This window comes from Talpa occidentalis, unplaced genomic scaffold (genome assembly GCF_014898055.3).
Source record: "Talpa occidentalis isolate TD23 unplaced genomic scaffold, MPIMG_talOcc4v2.1 talOcc4.2, whole genome shotgun sequence".
Classification (NCBI taxonomy): Eukaryota; Metazoa; Chordata; class Mammalia; order Eulipotyphla; family Talpidae; genus Talpa; species Talpa occidentalis.
In genome coordinates this window covers 147,041,885-147,058,656 of record NW_023602073.1, presented here as the reverse complement: position 1 = coordinate 147,058,656, position 16,772 = coordinate 147,041,885, and the positions used below count along the sequence as shown (strand labels likewise).

The window sequence follows — 16,772 nt, the reverse complement described above, 5'->3', positions numbered from 1 at the left end:
TTTTTGCATATAAAAGGGCAGGTTTATTAGAGGGAAAAAATAAGAATGGAAAAAGGAGATACCTGCATAGACACAGGTGGATAGTCTCAGGACAAGATTTCCTGCACAATAGTTTTTCACATCAGCTAAGTATCTGGAGACTAATTCTGTCCTATTGCTCCATTCAGTTGTCTGTGACAGTAATACTTATCATATGTCCTGGATCTTTGAAATTCGTACTACTTGACTCATCTTCAAACATGTCTTGACCCTCATTATATATATAAAATATATATATATTTTTCATGCATTTGCAATACATTTTAGAATTATCTTAGCAATCTCCACCAAAGAACTTGCACAGATTTTTTTATGGGACTTTAATGAATCCATAGACCTTCCTTTGTTTCTTATATATTCAAAATGCTTTTGGTTCAGTAGATCATTTTCCATAAACTTTATAATCATCTTTTGGCTTCTGACTTTCAAAAGTAAAAAATCCACATTATTTGGTGTTATATAAAGTCTTCTCATAATTAAACTGACCTCATTGTGTCTTTTTTTTCTGGCAGTGTTGTCTGTGCCAGCAAGAAAAGCCCCCTCCCTCCTCCACACCACCATCACCTCCCCCCCCCCCCCCCCCTGTTCCTTTACTCTCACTTTTTCATTTATAGCGCCTCCCGCCCACTCCTGCTGACATCTCCCTTTCCCGCTGTGTCGCCAAGAAGACCTGACAGAGCTTCCTGTGATCTGTTCCCACCACTCTAGCCCACAATCCATTGCTGTTTTCTGTTCCTTCTGGTAATTCACTGCACCCCTAGCACAGGTTTCTACATCCTATAGCAAGGAAAATGTGGATTTCAGTTGTGCACACAGCAGTGGGTCAACACAGCTAGTTGAATTCATTCTAATTCACGGTACATAAAACAGGTGCCTGAGTCAGGAAGCAAGCAGGAAAAGAGCCTCCTCGTTTAGAGAGTGGACTGAACCAAACAGGTGTTCAGTGAAGTCACCAGCTTTTGTTTCAAACTCACATCTTCTAAAGCAGCTTTCTCAATATTCTGTAAGTAGAGTCAGGAATTCTATAATTGTTGGTTTTCAACCTCTTTGAGGAAAGTTTCCGTTTACTCTTCAGGGGGAGTAAACTGCATAGAAGAACTGGGGTAAAGACCAGAGATGTGAGAAGTGGAGGGTGAGAGGATTCACCTGAGACAGTGTGGGGAGCAGAACAGGTGAATTTACTGCTAAGGGGAGCAGCAAGCAAGACAAGAGAGGTCTGCTGCACCATATGTGGGAAGCCCCCTGGCTGGGGATCAAACTCAGGCCACAGTGGTAATGATGCTGAGAGTTGACCCTTAGGCCACCAGGGAGGCCTAGAATGAATATTTTTGGAAGGTCATGATAGTTTTTAATTCCAAGATCCAGTGGGGGTGGGTTTTTTTTTTTTCAGGTTTACAAAAATGATTAGAAGTCAGATAAGGGGCAGTGATATGACATTGGGAAAGCACTAAATGCTGTTGAATTGTACACGTTAAGACAGTTAGTTTATACCATGTAAAGAACAAGACGAATCAGAAGCCTAGCATGTTCTCACCATACAACTCGTCCCCACCAGTGTCCAGCTGCTTTCCCGAAATACCTCATGCCAAACAACCAGAGAATCACGGAATACATGGCTCTGAGCTCCTGAGCTGCGTTTACCAGGAAGGTGTATATGTGATGCTTACATGGTGGACAGACTACCTTGTCTAAACTGACTCACTCCAGAGAAAACATGGATCACGTCTGGACCAATAATAGACTAAACGTGAATTTTACTGTGACTTTCAAAACTGTCCAGATCAGCATGGTTTGCTTCAAACTTCCAGCTGTACATATATTAAAAAAACAAAAACAAAAGAACCTCAGAGCATTGCCTACCACATGTCGCCAAGCTTAGTGTGACAAAGAAAGCACATATCCCCAAACCTACAGTTGCCCCTGAAAACAAAGCCCCCAGCACAGAGGGCATAACTCACAGCCACAGGTCAGTCCTGGCTTAAAACTCAATTTAGAGAGGACAATAGGAAAGACACAGAATTCCACTCAAATTCAGTAGGTTTAGGTAAGTGTTTAGGAGGGAAATATAGGAATAAGCTCAGATGTTTAAAGAAACAGTAATACTTCCAGAAAGCCTTGGGAAAGAAATAACAAAGTGTTTCCATTCATTTTTAGGCATAAAAAGCATAGTGGATCCTCTTAGCCATATCCAGTTCGAGATTAGAAAGAGTAATTCTCCAACAGTGCTTGCAAATGTTTAAGTATCAATCCAGAAGCTTAGAACTAATTTAGACATTGTGATGCCCTTAGCTTTTCATGCAGGCAGTCCTGTCCCAGAATTTGTAGAACTTAAGTAGATAGTAAAAGTAAATAAAATAGGTCAGATGGAAAATGTTACATTTGTGATCTGAGAAATTATACATTATTTATGCTTTCTTTCCCTCTCCTAGAGCATTAATTGTTAGCATCATTGTTAGCATTTCCACTGCCAACTTATTACAGGACAAACAGTCATGTGACTTGGCTTTAATGACAAGAAAATTCACAGATTTATTTCTCATATATACTACTCAGCACTAACAAGCAGTTTTTAGTTTTCTCCATTAAATTCCTTGAACAAAATAGTAACTTTGTTCCACAGTCTGTTAATGTGTGATTTCATACTAATGAATGAGCAGGGCGGTGGTGATGACTGGGGGCTAATTGGCATTTTCAGGAACTCTGGAATGTCAGGGCAAACCACCAACATCTGCTTTCATGCAGTTCCTATTGATAAATTCCGTGGGACCCAGTAGAGGGTCACCATGGACGCTGCGGCTAGCTGGGGCAAGGAATAATGCCTTGGACAAAGGCAGAGACGACAAAGAGAAAGGGAAAGTCAGGCTATGCAAACCCTGACCCAGAGCATTGGCTCCAGATTATCTGAGTATGTGGCATTCAAACTCACTTCAACCCAGTCTCAGCATAATTATCTCAAGTTCCTTTTCAATGTTTAAAGGAAGCTGTAAGCAGAGGAAGGGAAGTTGTCCTGCCCTCCAGAGAGAGTGAAATATAGGTGTGGTGGGCAGTAGGGTAGACAGAGCCCCAGGGACACCCTGCTGGTGACACAGACAACCCACTCACAGGACAATAAGGAGACCACTGACAATTAGGAAACTGTAGCAGCAATCAAAGGGGACTATGGGACTTGAAGGAAAACAGAAGTCACCTAAGTCCTTGCCTGTCCTCATTAATTTGTCTAGGTAAACAGAAATTTGAATTTCAAACTTGAATAGCATCTTCCCCAAACCAGGTTGACTATGAGTGGCTTAGGGATAGCAGAAAGAGCTAGAGAAGATAGTTTAACCAAAATAAAAGCTAAAAATGGATGCTAAGCACTTAGATCTCTATCTGAAGAAGTGACAAGAATGTAAAACCTAAAACCACCTTTGCTCAATGGGCTATCTCTAGGTGAAATTATCTCATTGTTATGTTGTATTGAAATGCCTTATATTATAAAAGAATGCATGTTTTCTTAGATGACACATATGTGCATGCAATGTATTCCAAGGATATTCTGGATTCCATAAGTATAAAGACATAGAGGAGAGAAAAACTATGGAGTTTTACTCCTAAAGCTGAGAAACTTCCCAGCACGTGACAGATATTGTTAAAAACCAGACAGAACTGGCGCCAACTGGAATCCTTCCTGCCAGGTCCCCATGCGGTCTTAAAACCCAGTCTCACCGCAGTGTCAACCTGTCCGGACAGCTTAAGCCTAAACAATTAATCAGGAATTTCTAAATCAGCACCAAATCAGTGAGGTGTTCCGCATGATAAGAGCTCACACTGCCTGCTCCTGAGGGAAGATGGCTTTACTGGACATTATTTTTCTTTTGCTAATAATCTTATCACCCCCACTTCCTTGTCTATGCATACACTCCATTTTCTATCGCCCCTTGCAGAATCTACATGAGATACTGCCTGATTCGTGGATCAGGCAGTCAAGTATTGACTTTAACAAAATATTGACTTTAACAAAGTCAATTAAGTCTCTACATTTGTGAATTTTGCTATTAAACAGCACACATATCACATCATGCTTTTTTAACTCTTAATTTGTGTCTAAAGACATCTCTGTTTGCCCCTTCTTTTAGGGGGTTGTCCCATGCTCCTGGACCTGGTGGAGGAAGGTAGCATTTTTCCACATCACAAGCACTGAATATTCAGCTAAAGGTCCAGCTCAACCCTTAGATGCCACTTCTACCTGACTGTGCATTAATAGTACACCCAAAAATACTGCTAAAGCATTAACCAGATTTTTTAATAAATGTACTTTCTTAGCATACATTTTAAATTGATGCCATATATAACATCATCAGGTTAATGTAATCGTTTCTCATGTAAAGCTCAAGCTTTGTCCGCTTTACAGAACTTAAAAATAATATGATTCATGCCAGGAACAATTACCAGATTATAACTTTGAATCCCTTATTCTTCAACTTCAGTTCTTTGCCCACAGAAATCTGAGACTTGTTTTCTTAAGTGATATTGGACAGGTGCTGGGCTTAAAACAGAAATACCCGGAGAAGGTAGTTTTGGGGTACATTTCATTCTTACGATAATGGCTCACCACAAAATAAAAACAATCTGGCAACTATAAGGAAATAAACTTTTTGTGTCATAAAAGCAAAAAAGTCACTTTGTTTAATTAGATTGAGCTCCTGAATATCTTTCTTTCTGTCTTAGATACCTCTGTGAACCCATGGTAGAAACGACCCTCATTTCAAACCTGTTTACTCTGTACAAACTGATGCAATAAAAAAAAAAAGTCTGTCTTCAATCCCAACACAGGCTTGGCAGGCCAACCCGGCACCAGACTGACCCATTTTAATCATGCAGGGAACAGAAGTCATTGCTATTTTTACCTGGTGTTCAGCCATCTGGCTCTCTGGACTCCTGCCTTGCTCCAGACTCTCACTGAGCTTCATCTCGATGGCTTCCATCTTGGTGGAGATGGACTGGAGGGAGTCCTGGTACTTTTGCTGGCGTTCTAGAGCTTCATAGAGTGTGCGCTGCTTTTCACTGATCTAAAGAAGAAAAGGGATATTACCAAATGCTTCCCAGCCCCTTATCTTCTAGATTACCACATGTCTTTCCTCACCACTTTCCCTCAGTGGCCCAACAGAGGGTACTCAACTGTGGGCCGGATATGAGAACTCTACGCATGGGTTTTGTAAGAGAGTTGCTCAGGTAATCTGTGTCTGGTGGGCTTCGACGATTCGACATTTTAAAGGCTTACCACGTTCTTTAAGGTTTCCCAAGAACGCTGCAAATCATCCAGCTTAGCAGTGGCTGATGGCTCCATGCCTGGTTCGTAGAGTGCCTGGGATGGCGACAGGCTTGGGTGAAGCCTTGCGGCCTCTGTCTGCAAACTCTCAGGAGACAAGGCTTGGTAATAAGCAATATCCTGTGGGCGCAAAACACAGCACTGAGTGCAGAAGGAAAACAACGCTTAGGTTACTACTCTGGGTGCTATTAGTGATGTGGAGTGAAGGTTTAGTGTTTGGCCCTTTCTTGAGGAGCTGCCAACTAGTGAAGTTAGTTATTCTTGTAACAAGAATTTAAATATCAATTAAACACAAATTATAATTGCTTTAGAATTTGAGTTTATATTTTAAAAATGAAGACATTCACCAACATTTCAAGTTGCCAAAACCCATTCTTGTATTTGGTAAAATGAAAACACAAAGGACTTAGGCAGAATCCATATTTAACCAGGAAAATAAAGAGAATCTAAATAAACTATTTCCTAAATTATTGTTTGCTGTGTTAATTAGTTTTGACTAGTTAAAAAATACCTGACTGGAATGAAATTAAATCTAGAAAGAAATTTTTTCAGGTAGAGTCCAAACTGCAATGTTTGCAAGATCAATTTGCACAGAAATTAATGTAACTACTTTAATTTAAAATAAGGGAAAATGTAATGGAGGAGTTAAAACTATTCTAGGAAACAAATAAAAAAAAAAGGGTTTCTTTTTATTCCATTCCTGAACGTATACAAGCAATTATGTATAGGATGAAAAACCATGCTTTCGAATACTTTTTTTCATTTCTTGGGTTATAGGTAACATTGCATTTTATTAGCATTGATAATGGAATTTACTAGATCAAGACATAATTATGAGTTGTCAGTTGTTTTTATTATTATTTATCTGTATATTAATTTAAATTGAATTGGGGAACTATGTTTATATTCTGGGAATTGCCATTATAAAATTAGCTACTTTTGAAGTGTCATTGAAGATAATTATGTTAATTTAATACTTGAGTTTTCTGATACTGTCTTGGTAAAATATATCACAGACCCCAGTCTCCCAAGAAACCGCGGGGAGTGGAGGAAGGGGCCAGGTGCTTGGGGGTCTGCAGGAAGGCAGGAGCAGGGCTGCACAGCAGGAAGGGTTCAGACAGGTGTCTAACACCTAAGACTCCAGTGGAAAGTCTCCTCCTAGGTGTCTAGATAGTTGTGTTCCCTCATCTGCACATCACCGGGTGATTCTGAGGTTTAAATGAAGCCATGTGGACAGGCTTTGAAGGTTCTACCCTTTTTGTTGTTGCTGAGGCTTCCAGACAAGTTTCTAACATGGTTGATGGAATTCCGTCCCAACCCCGTCACCACCTTCAGTGGATGACCATGGCATTCTTGCATCCTTGCGAGGCTCTGTAGGGTAAGGAAGTCAGTCAGGTTTTTACACACTGGCCTTTGTGGCCATTACTTGAGGCTTTGATCTCGTTAACATAGGGTGCTTGTGAGTGTGGGGCACACATGCCTGACTAGGGACACCTGAGCATGGGTGTGTGGGCATGCGCAAGTGTGCACACATGAGCCTAGAGGCCAGGGATATCAGTGTGGCGTCACTCAGACAGGAGTCAGATACGAGAGGACAAGTGACTACAGAAAAGGTGAGACCATGGAAGACGCCAGAGAGAGCGAGAAAAAGCAGAAAGATTCACTGGGGCTGGGGCTGGGGTCTTGGCTGCTGCCAGCCTCCCAGCCTCCAGGGCCCCATCCCCCTGCCCGCCCTGTGCCTAGTTGCCCCACTACGGCTCTCATTTCCACTGGTGCTCACTTGCACCCACCCCACGCCAGTTTTCCTCACCCTTCAATGCCACTGCCTGTCATCACTAAAAGTAGCTCACCCCACGGTGTACTTTGAACTATTTCTAAAGCTGCTTAAATCCTCTTGTCTACACCTTTGTTTCCTTTGCAACTTTACGCTCCGCTTCCCCTCTCTGGAAAACCCCCGTCATGACTCAGTCCAACTCTTCTGTCCAAAGTGTACGTGAACACACACAATTGAAGCCATCAAGGAGATACTCCTGCAACTTCGCAAATTTCTAAAAATCTGCCCAAATTCAGACTCTCCTTGTCTTAAAATGCCTCCCAGCTTTCTTCTTAGGGATGGCCCTCCACACCTATTCCCAGAATCCCTTCCACCTTTGCTTTTCAAAGTCAATGCACTATAATATCCTGTGATCCTTCTCCCTTCCGACTTTCTCATCAGCATGAAGAGTCAAATCTCTATCTGAAAATACCTACATGTGCCTTCTTTCCTCATTTTTTTCTTGCTGGATGACATATATCAGGAAGGGCCACAAACCACCTCGGAATTGATCATCACAGGTGAATATACTTGCACACATGGTTGTGAACATCTTTCACTTCATAGTCCAACTTCTGAAAATGGTAGCGGGCATGTAATAGGTTCATTTTCTCACCTTCAATCCACTTCAAAATTCCCAACTGAACCTTGGCCTTAATGCCTCCACTGGCATTGTAGTTGCCACATCAGTGGCTCTTTTCTATGAAATGACTTTTTTTTCCCAGCCCTTCTCTTGCTTGAATGTCACGCCTGCCATACCACTGTCCATCCCTATTGGAAACACTTTCATCTTCCTCCCAGATCCCTAGTCATTTAATCTTTTCCTTAGTAGTTTTTTCCCCATGCATTCTTAAATACTGGCGGACTTGTAAGCTCCAGACCCAGAGAGCCAGTTGTCTGTGTATATTCCCAGGCAATTCAAAAAAAATTAAAAAAAAAAAAAAATCCAAGATGAGAAAAGAATTTCGGAAAAAACTATAAAGTATTATCCATCTTTCAATAAATGGAACTTGTACTCACCTAAGCTATAAACGTGGGATTTATTCTCTATTTCCCTTCACCCTCACCACCCACTTACGTAAGGATGAAGTTCTATTGGTGCACACCCTGGCCAAAGCATGGGCGCAAGTTCCACTGCAGCAACAACTTCCTGACTCCAGTTGCAAATGGGCAGCTTGCAGGCTACCTCTGACTTACATGTGTTCCCTTGGCTTCTCCAGTGTTTTATGTTGTTTACACTTTTTTCTTTATGGAGATAGACAGATTTCATAAGAATCCAAGTTCATGGATTCTCTTACAAACCAGAGGCATGTGAGCATGGACTCTGTCCACGTGGTTCCAGATATCCCAAAGGAGAGGCTGTCTCCTTTACGTGGGGAGGTGCTGGCTGGGTCTTCACCATCCCTCAGCTGCTTCTCTCAATTAACGACATCACCAGTGTGCACCAGGCGTCAGATTGTACAACTTGTGTCCCTAACTAGCAAGTCTGGTTCTGAATTTGTCCATCTCCAACCTCCTATCCACATCGACCCAGAATGATCTGTTCTAAAACTCCATTCTATATATAGCTTCTACTGCAACTCCTTCCATGGTTAACTACTAGCTTTCAGATAAAGTGCAAACTCTTCTGTGTGTTATTCGGGTGCTTCCTGATCACTTCTGTATCCCTTTCAGCCTCGTTTCCCCCCTTTCTCCCTCAAATCCATGTTTGTCTAATTATACTGAGATTGTGCAATTGTCTTGATGGGTTGTTTTCCTTCCTACATATGGTTCCTTCTACCTGAAAAATTTCACTACACCCGAGTGCACTAAACCTTACTTGCACTCCTTTCTCAAAACTAAGAGGTGATGGGGCCTCCCCAGTGGTGCAGCAGGTTGAGCGTAGTGCTGTGAAGCCGTCTGCAGTCTTTGCAGTGCCGATTCTATTCCCGGCCAACCAGGGAGATTCCCACATGGTGTGGCAGACCTCTCCTGTCATGCCCGCTGCTCCCCTTAGCAGTGTATTTCGGTCGTCTGCCTGTTCTGCTCTCTCTGGTGAATCCTCTCACCCTCCTGCACCTCTGGCCTGTACTCTAGCTCTTGTATAAAAAGAAATAAATCTTTAAAAAAAAACAAAACTAAGAGGTGATGCTTGATTCCTACTTGACCCCAACCTGGCTTAGGGGCTTCCTCTGTGTCCTCTCATAAATACCCAGTGTTCCCTGCTGTCATAGTACTTGCCACACCCAACTGTCATGGTGGGCTTGCTCTTACTCAGACCACAAGCACCTGTGTGAGAATTACCTTTAGTGTGACTCTGAGCAAGTTTGGAGTCTTTGGCAAGTAACAGGCAGGCATGTATGTTCCTAGAGATCTGTAGACAGAAAAACACTTACGTAAACTCTATTCTCTTAAACAGTCAGGCGGAGCCTTGCGGCAGGGATGCAGGAGAAATGCACCATTAGGCGAGTTCATCCTTGCAGAACCTGGATGGTGCAGCCTGGTGCACACGTGGGCTGAATGCTGTCGCCTGTTGGGGCCACTGATACAGAGTGGCCTGGAAGTGACTCACATGACTGTGCATGGAAGACTGTGACCCCTGAACAAAGTGGTGGGTGGCTGGGACGCCCACTCCAGCCGTCAAAATCTATGTATAATTCATAGTTGGTCTCCCCATACACCAGTTATACAGATTCAACCAACTAACCAACATGCATAGTGGGCTGAATCTATGAATGTGGAACCCATAGACAGAAAAAAATCCAACGTAAGTGGAGCCAAGTAGCTCAAAGTCAAGTGTTGTCATGGGTGACCTGCATTACTGTCCACACAGAAAAGCAAGATGATGCTTTAAATGTAAAAACTGCAAATCAAATACTCCATTAAAAGTTTTAAAAAGGAGCCCAAAATGGAATAAAATACATGTTTCAAAAAAAATTTTTTTTTCTGGGGGGTGTGTGTGTATGTGTGTGTGTCTCTGTCTCTGGGCTATTAGGAAGAACAAATCCTGGTTTCTTAAAAGGATTTGAAAATCATCATCACCTTTTGAACACCAACAATTTGGATCTATTATGCACTACACAGATTCAGTAAACTTAATTATCAGTCCTACAAGTACTAAATAAAATACCAAATATCTGGGCTAGTGAGGATCACCTTAGCAAAATGTCTCTTCTTGCTCATGCGCCTAAGGTATGAGAATCATTATCCAGTAGATTCCTAAGGAAACAAGTTTGGAAAATGAAAGCTACGATTTGAACAGCGTTTTCCAGTTTAAAAAGTATTCTCACAACTAAGCTCACACTTGATTATCACAATCTTGTGACTGAAAACATTTTGTTCCCATAACAAGTGAGAGGATTTGGGGACTTTTCAGGGACTTTCAGCTGAGTGGAGGAAAAGCTGCACCCCATCTGAGTTTTGGGCTGCGTGCCTTATCATACTCTCACGTTTTTCAAACTTCTAGTTCTCTCAGCTCTTCCCAGGCGCCCAAGTTTGGCTTGTTTGGAAAAGGGTCAAGAAGCCTGCTGCACATTCTGGGGCTGCCTGCTCATTCCTAGCCTCAAGTGAGCTCCATTACTATCATATTTCAGTTAATAGCTACTGTCAGAGATGGAACCCGCTGACTGGGAGATCAGCTCGTTATATAATGGAGAGCTACTTACAGAAGCACAAAACCTTTTTTTAACAGCTGTGATTTTATAAAGCAGTTATATTTGGCTGCTCACTGAAACAGCTGTGCACATTCTGTACAGTGTTTTGAGTCTGAAAACTGGAACTTACAGGGATGCTCAATGTTCTCCTCAGTTTCAAGAAAATAAATCCGAGGCATCGCTGGCCTTGTTGTTATTTTTCACCTTCTTCTGATTTACATTACCATTATATAAGAATAAAATGCAACCAAAACAACGGATTGATTTGTTTGGGCCACACCAAGCTTTTCAACAGTTTCCTGTGAATATAACGCCTGACATAAGCTAAATATATATATATTTTTTTCCAAATTGGCAACATCACACACAAGTGTGGTAGGTTAACAATGTGATTTAATTAATGTTTTCCTGTGACTAGGGGAAGGATATCAAAATGGATTACAACAAAGCCTAATCTCACTCAGAATTTTAGAAGTTGATTGAGCTTAACAATTAAGTCATAATCATTAAAATATTTGCACATTTAACCTTTTCTAGGGTACTCTCAAGGGCACATTAGAAGACATTCTACAAGAAGTAAAATAAAAACAGAATTTCAGAAAAGGGATATTCTTCATATAGTGTTTGTCTCCAGGCCAGTGTTTATGGTTCAAAATGGAAATTTTAATAAAGTTTAGCATCTAAGATAGGATGAAATGTTCCTAGACTATAAACAGTTGGTGACAGCCTTATTTTTCTGATTATAATATCTGTGATGTGACCACAGGGAAGAGCATAATGTCAAAGAATGGGTAATAAGTATTTTAAAATCAGAATTAGGACAAGTTCTAAAATCACCCAGAAACTTATTTTTTGTTTTAAATTCCTCTCCTCTCTTTTGTTATTATTTGGCCCAGGCCACTTCTGTCACTAGACTGGGAGGTTTTGGAGGGCAGAAGACACGCTCCCCTATTCTTAGTTACTTCTCTGGATTCCTACACAAGATTTCACACTAAGCACCTGTGCAGAAGGTAGCTCATAATTAAGCGGTTGAATTGAAAACTCCCTGGAGTTATATAGAGTTCTACCAAGAGAATTATTTTATCTAAAAGATTTCATCAATTTTATTCTCCACTTCTCTCGGAGGAAGATTTGTTTATTACACAAATTCTATTTTGAATGTTTCTATTTTAACATAAAAATTATGTGATTCATTTATAATATAAGCTTATCAAACATTTGCCCTGTTCAATGTCTTTCCCTCGATAATAAATCTCAGCTTGTTTGAACACTTAACAAAATGCCATCGAACATAATTTAATTTTTTAAGCTTTTTGGCTAAAAGGAAAAAGTAAGCATTACTTAACAATCACTAAAAATGTTTGGTTATTGCAAAAACATCTTTTTATTTCTATCCAATATTTTTCATGAAAATATTTTAACATATTTAATAAGTAGAGTTTATATTTAATGTAACTTAAGCTGAGGAACTCATAGCAACGAGGCATTATCCCTATTTTATAGGAAATAAGAAAACTTAGGTTCTACTTAGGTATTCCGATATTTATACTGGCAGACAGCTCTTCAATTGGCTGACAATTAGTAAATAAAGTATGATATGGTGAACACAAGTTATCCATCTTCCAAATCTGAGCTGTTAAGTGTCAAAACCACATTCAGTGCATGTTAGAATAGCAAAGGATCATGTTATTTTACAACCGTGACACAAACATTTCATTCTCTGGCAGGGTGCAGTACTCCATTACAGATGGCAATGAGAAACGAAGCCCACAAGCTTTTGAACAGGACCTTCTTCGGCTGTGAATCTGGGACTTAATCTCTTGCTCCAGCCCAGGGGAGCAGCGGATACTCTGAGCCCAAGGGGTGTCACAGACCTCCAGAGGGTGTGTCCGCCTAGTGTAAGGTCCATACCCGCAATCTACCAAGCCGAGGGAATGGAGTGCTGCAGCCACTAGAGACCTGGGTAGAGGAATGGCAGTGGGCGTACCTGATTAACAGAAGCATCTGGATTAGCCACAGGTGATGGGGACCGACAGGCAGGTGGAGAGGAAATCTCACTGTTGGTTCCCTCCTCCCCAGACTCCTCAGAGACAGGGGACAGCAAAGTGTGACAGCGACCTGCAGTCATCTGTCACATAAAACGTAGCCCAAAGGGACATGAAAAGGCATTAACTTTGTCAGCAAAAGGCCTGGTGAGGCACAGGTCAAAACAGAAATTACCTAACAAAGGTTAGAACTACTGAACCCCAAATTCACACACAAATTCTGTCTTAGTATTGAAAGCTTTTGTCCTCAGGTAAATACTATGCCAGGGACCATTTGTAAAACCAACAAATATGATGCCAGGAAGAGGTGGTACAAACCATTCAAGAGTTTTGTTTTTGATTAAATATGTCTTTTTCTTTTTCTTGATTGTTTTTGTCTTTATAAATAACTAGAAAATCAAGAATCGTACATGAGCGACAGGTCTATGAGATAAAAGTTCAGTCTTTCATAGATATCTCATTCCAAATAGTCTAGCTCCAAATATTCTCGAGTTCCAAATAGGCACCCAAAGTAATAAATTCCCCGAAGGGTTCAGGTACGGTTACGCAGGACCCCAGCAAGCAAACATCAGTGGAAAACATACAGCACAGGAACACTTACAGTTACCAAAATAATTAATGCATTTCAGGTGCACAGTGATCAGAAAATAATGCTGTAGATTAGAAATGACTGGAACTTATTTTAATCCAAAGGTAAACGTCTGATTTTTTGTTTTTGTTTTTCATTCCTAACTTTTCTCTTGTCTCGTTTATAAACATTCACACAACAGAATACACATCTAGCCAGCCCGTGTTTCAGCTTGGAAAACACATGCACAAAAGCACAAACATGGGGTGCATGGCGCTCCCATCCCCCAGAAAATAAGTAAGCTGCAAAGGAGCTGGTTCTGAAGCTAGGGGGCCCGGCTGTGGCTGCAGAACTCCAGACAGGCCAGGCCGACCTTCGACACGTCAGGCAGAGCAGCCTCCTGCAAACAGCTCCCTGTCAGCTGTCACTGTTTACACGGGCTGGCCTCGGCCCCACGGAGTAAGAGTTGGGGAGACTGTCTCGGGTCTAGTCTGCAAGGTGCAGATCTGCGCCCCAGCAGGGAGCCCCGGGGCGAGCAGGCAGGCGCGCAAGAGCATGAGGGCCCCGCACCCCCGGCCTCGCCCCCACTCACCATGACCACGGAGGGCTGGGCCGCGGGCGCGGGGAGGAGCTCGGGGTCCAGGTCCCCCGAGGGCCCCGCCAGCCCCTCCACCTCGGTGACCGTCAGCAGCATCGTGGCGTGCTTGGCTTTCATCGTCAGCATCTTGCACTTGGAGTTGAGGGAGGCGATCTGCTCCTGGTAGCCCTTGATTTTCTGAGCCAGCTCCTGGGGAAACATTTCCCACCCCCGCCCGGTGTCAGAGCAGCATCAAAAGGAAACAGAACCCGGCGCGATCATCTTCCTCCCAGGCCGGCCAATGAGATCCCCGGGCCGCGCCAGACAGGGCCGGGGCGCAGGATGTGGACCGCGGGGGGCGCGGCCGGGGCGGGCCCCGAGGTCCCACGCGCACCCCGAGCCCACGCCGTGCACCGGGAACCCGCCCCTTTAAAATGCCCAAGCACCTGAAATTCGCTCGATGGTTCATGCCACGGAAATGAGGTCATGGGCTGACTCCCAGGGCAGAAAATGCGGCGCCTGGCATGCTCGCCAGGCTGGAGATGCCTCAGCACTGGGTTGTGACAGGCAGCGTCACAGAGAAGCTGCCTGTCAGTTCCTTGGGCGCCCCCAGCCTGTCCCCCCACCCCACGAATCGCTTTTTCTAGATCAGCAAAATATTGCAAAGGAAAACTTAATCGTGTGTGCAAATGGAATTTTGCACATTTATCCAATGCACTTTCTCCATCATGCCTCGAGCTAGAGCTTTGCACGCAGTTCAGTTCCAATTTAATGGCTTTTAAATTAATTGGCTGTTGGAAGCTGTTTTTAAAATTTCTTATAAGAACTTATTAGATTATTCTGGGTAGTTTTTCTTAATATTCTAAATTTAAAAAAATAAATAATAACCTACAATGGCAATTCTATAATATTAAAAGTGTATTTCTTATTTATAAGATATATGCATTTTTTTAAAAATGAAGATGTATGTTTCCAAATGTTAATCCTAAAAGTAAAAACCATTACTCTGTTCTGCTTGGGCTGCTTTGCCTGAAAAGCTGTCACTTAGTGTCCACAGAGGACATATTATGTGACAAAAACATTAAATGTCAGTCTTTAAGATGGTTCTGTTTATAACTCTCCATGTTATATTTTATGAGTGTGCCACTGACACACAATTTTATTATTGTTATTTTCTTTGTTTCTTCCCTCCCAAACAAAACTGACAGAAGGCAGGGCAGGAGGCGGGGGGCAGTCCCCCAGACTTAGCCAGTATCCTGTCCTTGATTTCCAGCATCCTCTAAGAATTTTTAAAATAAGGATAACAAAAAGCAGAAATCATTTTTTTTAATCTTAGGACCTTGGATACTTAATCAAACCTAAGTAGGATTTTTTTTAAAATAATGACTAAATAGCTACTTACTGCACCTGACCTAGTGTCTACCACATAGGTGTTCAATAAATGAGATTTATTATCGTTACTTCGCACACAGCTGTTGAAGAGGTCTACCAGCTCACAGTAGGGCATTCCAGCAGGCCTTCTTACATGGGCCTGCCCCACAGGTGGACTCTGTATGAATAAGAGTTAGTCTTAGACTTTCTACCCTCTGGCCATGGCCCCTGGTCCAGTCCGTGCAAGCTGTGCCCAGGCTTAAGGCAACAGCCCATATACTCCATTGGAGCGCTCAGCTTGATCCTGTATAAATCATACCTGGTTTGGTAAAAATGTTTTTTTTTTTAAGATTTATTTTTATTTATACAAGAGCTAGGGTACAGGTCAGAGTCGTGGGAGTGTGAGAGGATTCACCAGAGACAGAGTGGGGAGAAGAACAGGCAGATTGACTGAAATACACTGCTGAGGGGAGCAGCGGGCAAGTCAGGAGAGGTCTGCCGTGCCATATGGATTTCTCCCTGACAGGCTGGGAATCGAACTCCTGCTGAAGAGGCTGCAGACAGCTTCACAGTGTGGCACTCAACCTGCTGCGCCACCAGGGAGGCCCTCGTTTGGTAAAAATGTTAATCTGGAGTCCACTTCCAAAGATTTTGCTTTCCTAGGCTGTGAGAATCTGCATTTCACAGTTACCCACATGACTTTCTTGGAGAAACAGCATTTTAGAGCTTTCATGTGTAAGAATAAGCCTGCCGATGTTCTCAGCTCTGTGGCCGGCTGGTCACATAGAACAAAACCAAACAGTGGCAGTAGGTTAAAGCTCCTCCTCTTAGGAAGGACGTGCATTTAACATTTTTACTGGGAATTTCTGAAAATAGTTACCAACGATGAGAAGGTGGGAATTTCAGGCACAATGGGCTCTGAGGAAGGCTGCCCTCAGGAGGCGGCCCTCCATGGGAGGTGACAGGCTAAGACATCAGAGTATCCTCTTCCCTCTGAGTTAAAGGTGGCAGGATATTTATTTCAAATTAAATACATGAAAAATGACCAAAAAAATGTGAATTCCTTAGAAATGAATAAATTGTTATTTTCATGAGTTAAAGTTATCTGTATGGTAACTAGACTCACCTCAAGTTAGAAAAATCTTTAAAAATAGACTAACAATACAGGAAAGAGCATTTTTCCAAACTTTTATGTTATCATAAATCAGGCATTCTTCACTCAGCGCTTTCCTTCCTGTGTTTGTCTTATAAATACAATGAACTTCACACAGGAACACATCACTATTCATATGAAAATGTGTTCCACACCACATGACAAAACTAACGAATGTCTACATTGGGCAACTCACTTGTTTCCTTAACTAGCTCTTCTCTTGTCTACAGTGAGGTAGCCCAAAGAGTTTCTGCGACAGTGGAAAA

At 42.2% G+C, this 16,772-nt stretch overlaps 1 protein-coding gene across 4 annotated transcripts in view; it reads right to left on the bottom strand.

Annotated features, from left to right (window-relative positions):
- The window catches only part of SYNE1 (spectrin repeat containing nuclear envelope protein 1), a 432,020-nt gene that overhangs the window by 143,471 nt on the left and 271,777 nt on the right, over positions 1-16,772 (bottom strand). For 3 of the 4 annotated variants that reach the window (XM_054697946.1, XM_054697947.1, XM_054697948.1), the window contains 4 exons: positions 13,998-14,192; positions 12,780-12,920; positions 5,300-5,467; positions 4,926-5,087 (listed from right to left, as the gene is read on the bottom strand). In XM_054697946.1, coding sequence (XP_054553921.1) covers positions 4,926-5,087; positions 5,300-5,467; positions 12,780-12,920; positions 13,998-14,192 — 666 coding nt within the window. Of the gene's footprint in view, positions 1-4,925; positions 5,088-5,299; positions 5,468-12,779; positions 12,921-13,997; positions 14,193-14,428; positions 14,486-16,772 lie in introns of those variants that run through there. The other variant, XM_054697949.1, reaches the window with a different exon arrangement.